Source organism: Pistacia vera, unplaced genomic scaffold (assembly GCF_008641045.1).
Source record: "Pistacia vera cultivar Batoury unplaced genomic scaffold, PisVer_v2 Contig172, whole genome shotgun sequence".
NCBI classification, from domain to species: Eukaryota; Viridiplantae; Streptophyta; class Magnoliopsida; order Sapindales; family Anacardiaceae; genus Pistacia; species Pistacia vera.
The window spans coordinates 64597-76156 of record NW_022195812.1 but is presented as its reverse complement, the minus strand read 5'-3'; the positions used below and the strand labels follow the sequence as shown (position 1 = coordinate 76156).

The 11560-nt window shown below is 37.4% G+C and overlaps 1 protein-coding gene across 1 annotated transcript; it reads right to left on the bottom strand.

Annotated features, from left to right (window-relative positions):
- Positions 1 to 231: 231 nt before the first annotated feature.
- On the bottom strand, positions 232 to 11202 carry LOC116125815 (brefeldin A-inhibited guanine nucleotide-exchange protein 1). Its single transcript, XM_031411522.1, is given in 11 exon segments — positions 232 to 943; positions 1183 to 1865; positions 2562 to 2922; positions 3425 to 3746; positions 4110 to 4612; positions 4953 to 5226; positions 6697 to 6989; positions 7191 to 7613; positions 7731 to 8064; positions 9326 to 9643; positions 9992 to 11202. Coding segments are annotated over 11 exon segments (5169 nt in total). The 5' UTR covers positions 11050 to 11202; the 3' UTR covers positions 232 to 343.
- Between the last annotated feature and the right edge of the window lie 358 nt (positions 11203 to 11560).

Sequence of the window (11560 nt, the reverse complement as noted above, 5' to 3'; positions counted from 1 at the left end):
ACAAAAAAAAAAGGATGCTTTTTTGGCCCTTTAATAAAACTAATTAGAAAAAAGATCAAAACTGTGAATTGACTTCTTGTTGATGATGATACACGTGTGTGTAATATGAATAAATTCAATGCATTATTATTGGGCCTATACAAGATTTGAACATGTTGCCAAGAACATGTTGAACTTCTCTTGAGCTATGCTCACTCCGCACAAGATCTACCAACNAAAAAAAAAAAAAAAAAAAAAAAAGGATGATTTATTGGCTCTTTAATATAACTAATTAGAAAAAAGATCAAAACTGTGAATTGACTTCTTGTTGATGATGATACACGTGTGTGTAATATGAATAAATTCAATGCATTATTATTGGGCCTATACAAGATTTGAACATGTTGCCAAGAACATGTTGAACTTCTCTTGAGCTATGCTCACTCCGCACAAGATCTACCAACAATGGGAAGAAATTTGAGACATACTTCCTAAACGAATCCCTTTCCAAACCACTCAACATTTGCAATGCTGACACCACCAACGACGTCCTAGCTGCCAATTCTTCCTTTTTTGCCGAACCCAATGGAAGAATCCAATGTATCACCCGTGGCTGTTTACCTGGTTTCGGCTGAGACACTGTGCAGTTTAAGTATATCTGCAGTATTTTTTCACAAACTTCTACAAGATGCGATTCTATGTTCATCTCACTCACAAATGGATTGTTTCTAAGCAAACCTTGGAGGAAGTTGAGGTAATTTTGGTATGACTCGTTCTCAAAATGAACCACCGGAGGGTCGGACAGTTCCAATACAGAGCACACTTTCTGCAGTTTCTTCTGCAGGATCGTCTCTGAGTTCAATTGATGGGCATGCGAGGCAACAGAGGAAAACATGTTGAGAAGGATCTTGATGTTGGCTGCTGACAAGGATTGTATGCAAATCTTGGACAACTCACTTGCGACCTGAAATGATAAAAGAAAATAAGATCTATGTAGCAAATCAAATATCAAACAAATCTACCTTAACAAAATTTTGTCCAAAGTCACTGAATGTCCAACAGATAACACAAAGGGTATTTGCAATATAATGGTTATTTCTCATTAATGCGATGCTAAAATAATTCTAAAAATGCATGCATATAAATACATGAATGGGAGAGAGTATAGAGAACAGAACAACATGGAATGGAAAGAGAGAGGACCTGTAAAACGAGTAGCTGCACGGAGATATGAGACTTCATTTTTGAGACCACATATGCTGCAGTCTGTAGTTTATCATCCTCAATATCATCATTGATCGACCCATGTTCAGAATTCATTTCAACGTCGGCATCACTTTGAGAACCGTCTGGAATCTCAATGTCATCCATGGTTCTTAAGACCTTCATGAAACTTGGCAATGTTATTGCTGCAGCCTCCTTCAAAGCCACAAAAATCTTCCTCCATTCATCTTCCGAAAGTTTGCTTCTCAGTTCACGAGCCAAATGCAACAATGAAGCAACTCCAGTGCTTGCAGGACCCTGAATAGGACTTCTAATAAATCCTGTCAAAATCGATACCACATGTGGTAGTTGAGACCTCACCACGTCAAAGAAACAGATAAATAGATCAACCAGACACTGTGATGCAACAGCAGCAGTTTCAGAATCCCATGTATTGCCTTCAGGTTGTGTAGATTGTGAAGCTGGTGAGTCCTGGTCATCTTTTACAAGAATGTCTCCCTTGTCACTTGCAACATTAAATATCGGAAAAATAACAGAAGAAAGAACACCAATAAAAAATGGCCGAGGGAAAAGATGACCGTGGTCCTTTAGAATATTAAAAAGCACTTCCAAAGAACTCTTTCTGATGGTTGATCTGGGATCAGATGTTAGTTTGGCCAAACCTGAAACAGAAACACCCACATTTTAAAATTCTGAAAAAGAGAAGGCAGATCAATCTTCTTAAACTCATGTCATAAGTAATCTATACTAATACCTTAAATAACTCCCTAAATTTCTCTGCACTATCTTAGACCCTTCAAACTTTGGGAGTTGGTATCACCCCTAACTCAAGTACCGCTTATCTAAATTATTCTTTCTTCCATTTCAAACAAATCTGCACTAGACAATGGACTATTCCAAATCATGTGTTATCCTCAAAAAAAGGTAAAGAATGCCCCAATGCCCAACCACGCATGGAATAGGCTGCAATGGCTAATCATAGAAATGAGGAAAAAGCAACAGGTAACACCAACTCCAGTATTTTGTATGTGATGATCTTCAGTAAGGAGTATTCAGGTATGGCTCGTCAGACAGGCATATAATGTCTGAATAGCAGTGCATAGAAGAAGGCAGAAGGAAGAGGGGAAAGTTCTGTTTGATTATATAACTCAGAACCATTCATGTGCAGTTGTTCTTAATGGAAGAGAGAACTGATGGGGTAGAGTCTGACGGTATATGTTAGGTGTATGTGACCAAAATCAATTTACTTCTATTAAGATGCAAGTAACCACTGAAGTAGCTGTTTCCATCCTTAAAAAAAGTATTGCCATGTAGAAGGTATGGTGTTTGATAGGAAGCAAAACATGAAAGTAGGTTACCTGTGAGCAAAGGAATCCAAAAAGATGCATGATCATCTTTATTGGTCAAACTCTGAACCTCTGAAGCACCCTCATTTGCTTCAGAACTGGATAAACCATCAAAACCACTCCTCTCATTGGAGACAAGACCGCCATCTGCAAGTTTCACGGCACAGAACCGGAGAAAGGCAATAGCATTTAGGCTAACATCACTGTTAAATCTGCTATTTGTGAAGGTCAGGAGGCATTTAACACAATCAGTAAAAGTTCTAGTCTCCGTCTCAGTTATATGAGAAAAATATTCCCGCACTATCTTCTCCATTGTCTCAAAGGCCAACAAGACGATATTCTTCCTCTCATCAGCTGCAGCAGCCGTAAATATCTGAAAAGGGGCAGAATATACTTAGCAACAAATAAATGTAATCCACGAATAAAGCTGAATCACTTAATCACTTCACAAAAAAAGTAATGCAAGAGTCTCCTCAATTACTCATGTGAGCACCTATACTAATAACAAATGATGATGGTTGAAGATATTATATGGAGTCTAGGTTCTCAACCTTTACATAATCATTAACAATTAAAATATATTAACTTTTGATAGAAGAATTAAATAAAACTTTGCTAGATTTTAATTTAAATATGAGCTAGAGAACAAATTCATCAGCTGGGTTTACAGTTCCAGCCAGTCCTCATTTCCAAAATTTCATCAATCATTAAGAAATCAAAACAACATATTAAAGTATGGAAGTCTCAGCTGTGATTTTTAATGACTTAAAAAAAAATTCAACTCAAGCCGCCAGCAAAACCAACTATTTCTGTCTTCTACGTGAGTTAAGACCATGTAAGACACCATAAATCTATAACAGCACTCTTTAACATACCATAAAAACACTTTTCCAGCCAGATTTCACATTACTAACACGGCTGAGGACCATCTGGGAAATGCACCGAACAATTAATTCCTTAATTTCAGTAGAACCACTTTTCTGCATAATAATCACAAATGGTCTCAGAAATTCATTCTGGAAGTTGTAATTTGCCAATTCCTCACGCTCTAGGAATTTCATGGCGAGCTGCCGCAGTGAATCCATGACAAAGATTGCCACAGAGAGATTTTCTGACAAACCAACTGACACAAAGAAATCTGAGAGAACATTCCACATACGGGACCAAACTAATCTGATGCGGTTCATATTGTAATGCCTGCAGTAATAGCAATGCTGTTAATAAAGATAACATGACTCATCACCAAAAAGGGTCAAACATATATTTACAATGAATCTATGTTGACTCCTGAGGAGGTGGAATGAGAGAGAAGCACCAAGGAAGCTCATATACACTAATCAACAAACTTTATCGGATTGAACTCCGTTGCAGGTTATTCACATTCTAAGAGAGAACATATTGTCTTTGAAACATAGAAGTCCTGTCTGACAATTCTGTTCACAATCACAATCGTGAGGCTTACAGCAGATGATATTTCTTTATATATCATTCAATGAGGTTTATAGCAGATGATATTCATGTCAGAAAAATAAAACTTAACTAAAATGTGAAGAATCTTACGCAATTTCAACTAATTTTGTGAGGCTGAATACACGAGGATCTGTTGGAGATTGTAACTCTGAAATAGAAACTTTGCACAGTGCTTTTACAAAAGCTACTATCGCTTCACTATTCAACCTTTGGCTATGAGCAAAAACATGGTTCAACTCGAAATTCCCAATCTGGTCCAGCAAATTCAGATTTGAGAGAAAGTGATTAATCTGTTCTGAAGTTACCAGTCCTGGGGTATTGACTCCAACAGTAGTACTGTCATATGAACCCCCTCGGACAACAGCCATCACAGATGGATTCTGGAGAGATCCTTTTTTCTTCAGAGATGGAAAACCCATAGATTTTTGTGTTCTATCATCTATTTCAACATTAGAACCAGAGAAAAAGGATGCATCAGTTGGTGCGCCCTCTCCTAGCAGTTGAAGATGCTCAATTCTAGAGAGGCATGTCAATATATGTTCCCAGGCTTCCTGAAGATGATTACCATCTTCAATGGCAATTGCTATTATTGCCTGCACAAAGTAAATACACATGTAAAGCAATAGAAAGACCACATATAGGTACTAACTAGTCCCATTAGAGTAAGATTTTCGCTCATATTTATAAGTTAAATTCATTGGAATACTTTCGACTACTTGAACATAAGTGTTTCAATTTTTCAGATGACCAGGAATATCACCAGAAACAATGAATGAAAGTATAAAAGCATGATGCATGATCATTTAATCAACATTACTTGTTTTTCTGGTACAATCAAAGAAAGGCCATATGTGCAAACATTTCTGATGCATATAACAAAACTATGGAAAGAGATTTCCTTATTTCATCATTAAATATTGGATAAATGCTTACCTTTACAGTGTCGACATTCTTTTGCTTCATATCTGCAGCACAGTGGAGATAAGTAAACTTGGCCATAGATGTAACAAAAGCATCTCTCTGGGTCTGCATACCCATTACTGCAGTGACATGCACAGCATGTCGAAAACCCTGTAAGCACTGTGAAGTAGCAAGTTTGTCATCACTCTGGTCAAGAGTCACACTGAATGCAGCCAGCATAGGACCCCAGCAGACCTCCACCATAAACCTCAATATTCCAGCATCTGTAACAGCATGATATATAGACCTGAAACACCAATTGAAAATTTATTACTACTACATGAGAAACAATATCTAGATGTTTTTCACAAGACTTTAGGGATAGTAAAAAACCAAAGGTGACATGGAATTATAACACTAGTAATACTACAAAAATATAAAGCGTTTCACGGGAATAGATAAAGCACAACAAAGTGCAGCATGTGCTTTTTTGGATCAAAACTACTGCACGTAGCTGTTCTTAGAGATCGTACCTAAATTTCTATGCTTCTACTACAATTTATCAGATGATAAAAACTAATTACAATAGCTTCAAATAGACAGGACATTTAATGCCTATAAATGATCCATTTTCCACAGAATCGTGACAACCTTTGACATGGAAAAGAGCACACATTTTACAGGAACCATTGGCAGGGACAAAATATAAACAGGGAAACAGGAGTCATTTTTAAAACAAGCTCATTCAGAAAATCTCCAAGCAAAAATATTGGGTGCGTTTGTTTTAGTATTTTGGATAGTATTTTTGAAAAAGTAAGAGTTGGGTGGTAATATCGAGGTATGATTTGAAAATTAACAAAAACACCCCCTAGGTTTGTTAATTTACCGAACACCCCGGTAATAAAAACACTAAAAATTACAAAAACGCCCCCACCCACCCATTAAATACCAGCAGTCGGCCACCACCGCCGGAGAGTGGCCGGAGTCACCGTATCGGTGCACAACTGGCTGGATTTGGCCAGTCGTGCACCGAGATGGCCTTTTCTAGCCAGATCCTGACCGGAAAAGGCCAAATTTATGACTAGATCTGGCCATATTCGGTCATCTTTGGCCGTCGTTGATGGTCAACAACGACCATATCTTGGCCGTCGTGGATCTAGCTGGAAAATGCCAAATTTACGACTAGATTTGGCCATTGACGGCCAGATCTGGTTGCGTTTGGTCGTCAACGACGACCAAAGATTTGGCCGTCATTAATGGTCAACAACGACCATATCTTGGCCGTCATTGACAACTAGCTACGGCCAGATCTTTGGCCGTAGATCTGGCCTTTTCCGGCCATCCACGATGGATCGGCCGGAAAAGGCTATATCGACGCACTACCGGCCAGATCCATCCGGTAGGGTGCCATTATACTAGATCCATCCGGTGGTGGCTGGAATTTGGCAAATGTGGGTGAGTGGAGATGTTTTTGTCAATTTCTAAACTTTTTTTTGGGAGGTGTTTAGTTAAATTAACAAACTTAAGGGGTTTTAAAATAATTGAATAAAATATAATAATATTTTCAGAATAAGGAAACAAATGTATATTTTGGAAATGATAGGAATAGGATAGGGCAAAAATAAGGAAACAAACGCACCCATTATATTCCTAGAACTATGGACAAATTTCCAAGTTTTTCTTGAGCCCAGACAACCTTCATAAAGATGATTGACATGTTCCATGAATAATATATCTGAAAATTATCAATTATTAAGAATGTTTGGGAACAACTTACTCTGATTTTCCTGACTTTGCCTTGAACTGCTCTTGAATGTGCTTTATGAGAAGGCCATTTGCACCCAATGGTTTTTCTTCAGCCTGTTTCCCAGTTACTAGATTGAGTATACCATCCAACCCCAAAAATCTATTCAAGCTGTTCGCTTGCTTGCTCCGTGGAGCAGAAGAGATAGCATTCATTTTAATTTCATTTTTCACAATTTGATCATAAAGGGCACCTAGATACTCTTCAGGTAAATCCTTGCCACCATCTATTCCTCGGTTGTTCCTTATAAAATCTGCCTTTGTCATCTGGACAGTCAACCAATACATAACAGAGGTGAGTAGAGTTTAAGATGTACATAATAGATTCATAACTCAAACAATATATAGCCCACTTTTCCAAGTTCAGTAAAAAGCTAACTGATGACTGAAAAATTGACTCCACAAATCAAGGCGCACAAGTCATAAATGTGTGCAGAAGACAAAAACAAACAAATTCCGCAAGCAAACCTTATCTTTCACCATGCTATTATGGGCATCTGTGTTGAGCATTATCACAGAATAAGCAAGAACATAAGCAGTATCTGCACTAGTAAATGAATTTGGATTGCATTTACAGTAGCGCTCAGCAAATTTCTCCATGATGCGGTCAATTTTCTGTGCCTCTCCAGGTAACCTAAAGCCTCTCAGGAAAAATCTTATTGCTTCGCCAAAATCCATCCCTTTGAAATTAAATGAGTCCACATATGCATGCATAACTCTCAAAGAAAATTCCTCCCTTTCACCCAAATAATCACCAATCATGCCTTCATTAAGGCCAGTGGGTTTTTTAAGAAAAGTGGCCACTTCTTCTGGAGAACCACCAATCTTTTTGGTGTTTATTAGAAACTCAATACCCTTGGATGGTTTCCTATTAAACAGTGATACACCTTTCTGCAAGTAATACAATAAAGTTGTCACTACAAGATGAACCATGCTAATTTAAAATCATGAATATATACATTGATTGAAAAACTAACTACATTATTCTCTAACTGAAGAAATACCAACCTGTAGTTCAATTTTATAAGCCCTTCGTTGCTCAAGCGTAGCAGCATCTGACACTTCAGAATTTACTTCAGGATGAAACTCTTAGTCAGAGACAGCTCCATCTTCTCCGCTTGCAATCAAAGTATTCTCTGTTGATGTATCACTCTCAAAGCTCTTAGGCAAATAGGAATCTCCTATTCTCAGCTGGTGGTCCATCCAAGATCCCATTGACTTAATGATACTAACTAAACATTTCACTGATTCATACCGAAAGGTAATATCCTGGGCTGGAGACAAAGTTGTAGTTGAACCAGGAGTTGGTCCTAGAGCAGTTTTCAGAAGGCCGTTGACAATCCTGCAAATATCTGATGGAATTATAAGGGTTTTAATACATTTACGAAATGCAATATCATCACTAATAGAATAGCGTACTTATGAGAGAGAGAGAGAAGTTGCACCAGATTAGGGCTTTCAAGTTTAAAGATATTTAACCTACTAGCCCCACATCAGAAAAGTGCATAAGTGATGACAAATCTATAGGTTATTTTCATTTCAAGAAAATAGTTAAGAGGTTTTCTTCATTGAATGTCCCAATTTGGAAACGAACCAATACTGGGCACCAATAAACATGCAATGGAATCCTCAAACCCAACTTATAAGGACAACAACCCAAGACAGTTACCTTGGTCTCATCACCTTCAAACAAGCCAATATCTTTCCTAAGAGTTCTTTGCTGGGTTAAAATAGGATTATATAAGTAAAAGAGAAAAAGGAAGATTAAAATTCATAAGTAAGTAGAATTTTATATTATTTTTAAATGGACAAGTTATGATCCCTTGGCTATTTCATGGTCTTTACATTCTCATCTCTCAGAGTTCTTTAGTCCAAAATTGAATATTTCTACGAAGAGCAAGCTGAAAGCAGCCATTTATTGAACGGCCATTTTTTTCTCCTTGTTGCTTGCTATAACTCAAAGCCTAGAACTCAGTTAAAAACTCAATTTTGTAAGATAGATAGTTCTGTTCCACTTCCATAAGCATGAAAATATATCTGAACATGCAACCTTTGAAGTCATGATAGCAGTTTTCATATGCACAAAGTATCGAGTACCATATGATATTGAATTAATTAAGGATAAAAGTAACTTTAAAGGTTTCTTCAAAAACTCATAATTGTATAATACTATTACATCTACATTACTTCATAAAAATTAACATACTTTTTACTGATGTGTGATTTATTGATGGTTGAAATCATCGAGTCAAGCCCTGTACCAGTGACAGATAATGTATTCCGCGGAGGAAATCATAGGATATTAGAGTTTCACTATTGAACAATTCATAATGGTTGTAAAGGAGTACTCTAGAATGAAAAGAGTGCATTACACTCATTCTAAAGCAAAAATATATAGATTGGGAACACAATAATAATTAAAGAGAACCGATAAAACCTGTCATTATTCAAACTACACCTACTAAGTCTTAAGCAAACTAGCACATGCCCATCTTTTCACATAGTGCTGATTTTATTACTGATCTTTAACAAATGATTACTTCCACGTGTAAATGAGACTTAAAAAGAAAACAATACAAATAAGAGTAGTAGATGTGTAATACCTTTCAAATATGTTTGGAGAATCCACATCACAGTCATAGTTCACAAATATATCAATGACAATCTGTGAATCGTGCGAAATCTTCTCCAATAAGTTAAGGACGGTCATCTTCTGTAAAAAACTTGGCTGAAGAACATTTTCAAGCACCCGGAGGATGAGCATGGGAAAGAATATACCAATTTCTGCTTTCAGCCCTGATCTATATTTCGATAACAAGCTCGTAAAAATACAACACTGAAGTTGGAAAATAGCCATAACTGATAATGCACTGTTCTTTAACAATGATAGACAGAGAAACTGCTTGATAGCACTGAGAAACCTGTGCCAAGTAAAAGGAAAAATCAAATTTCTTACATTTCAGCATTTACAGCTAGTTAATACAACTCCAAGCTTTTGATCATCATATAAAGCCAGCTGAATCAATTAATAAACTAATAAAAAATAAAAAAAAGCTAGGCGAAAAAAGAGAAAAAGAATTAAAAAAAATCAACTATTATTACATTATCTCCTGTGTGATGGTATACAGCACAAAACACAAGCAAATGGAAGCAAGTATCAGAAACTGCACTGGAAATATTATAAGGCATCTAATAAAAATCATCCAACATAGAATAATAGCTTGTAACAAGTGACATCACAAAATTCAGTGAGCAAAACGATAACTTGCCTGTCATTCGAGCGCCATATTGGACCCGCATTATCCATGATCACCTTGAGCAGCTCCAGAGACAAAATCTTCCCCCTCAAAAGGATTTGATCATCTGGGTTCTCCTGTGAAGAATACTTCATGGATAACTTACAAATATTCTTGAACAAAACAAAACCATCCTCCCTAATCTTACTGTCAACACCGGACGCCTCTCCACCTTTTCCTTGTCCTTCATCCACTTCAACTTTCTCATCAGTTTTCGACACCTCAGAATCACCATTCGGCAAATCCGTTGCTACATTTTTCTGTGAGAACTTAACATCCGGAACCCCTTCAGTGGCTCCCATAACCTCATTTATAAAATTCTGACAAAAATGAATAGAACTCCCTTCTTTCAAATTCTTATCCGCAATCTCCAATAATTCACTCACAGATATGGTCTTAATATTTGGTATATCCAAGGAATCCTCCTCCACTCTAGCAAAAACAATCAAAATAATCTGCGCAAGAACCGACTTGGCACAGATCTGGTTGGTTCCAGTCAATCCACCGAGGTACACATTGTAACAAGTCCTAACAACAAGCAACAAGCAATCTCCCCTAATCAACAAGCAAGGAGATCGAAGCGCAGACAGCAAAACTCTAAGCACAGCTAATTCAATCGATTCTTCTCCAATTCCACACACCTTACAAACACTATCAATCAATTTAAAGACAACAGAACTAGAATTACCAGAATTATGAGACTCCACCTCAACCTGACCGCGAACTAATCCAACGGAAAACAATTTGAAGGCGCATTCAAGAGCCGGCTCAACAACTTTCGGGTAAGCCGATTCCAAGGCGAGAAACAGAGGCTTAATAACGAATTCGGCGTCGGTCTGAGAGACGCCGAAGAGCGGAGAGACATGAGAGGGATCATCCGATATGGAATCGAGCTTATCGAGAGCCGATTTACAAGAAGAAACGAGATGAGAATGTTTCCGCCAGGCAGCGTTCTTGATGATTTTGTCGAGATATGGACCGAGAGCGCGACCGCAGCGAGAAAGTCCACCTAGGGTTTGAGAAGCTGACATGATGAAGAACGGATCAGTGAATGCAAATGTAATGCATTCACAGATCTAAAATTATTTGATCATGATGAGTGGAATTTTGGGGGTGATTTTACGTGAAATGAGAATTGAGAAGAGAGAGAATGGAATGGAATGAAATGAATTTTTTGTTAGAAGCATGTGAATGTGGTTAACAATTAACATTCCATAAATGAGAGAGTATTAATATATGACTGATTCTATTATAAGTAGTGGATTAGTACTTGGTGGACTACTGGTGGTGGGGGTGGGGCCTAGTTAGTAAAAACGTGTATTATACGCGAATTATACGGACAGTCGTATAATTCGCATATAATACTCGCGTATCTGAATTTTATAAAATCTGTCGTATAATTCGCGTATAGTAAGGTGTACCGTATAATTCACGTATAATTCGCGAATTGTTGAAAAAAAAAAATATAACCTCACGCCCCCAAAACAGCGTCGTTTTGGTGGGTTTATACAAAAAATTAAAACAGAAACAGATCTGGTTCAC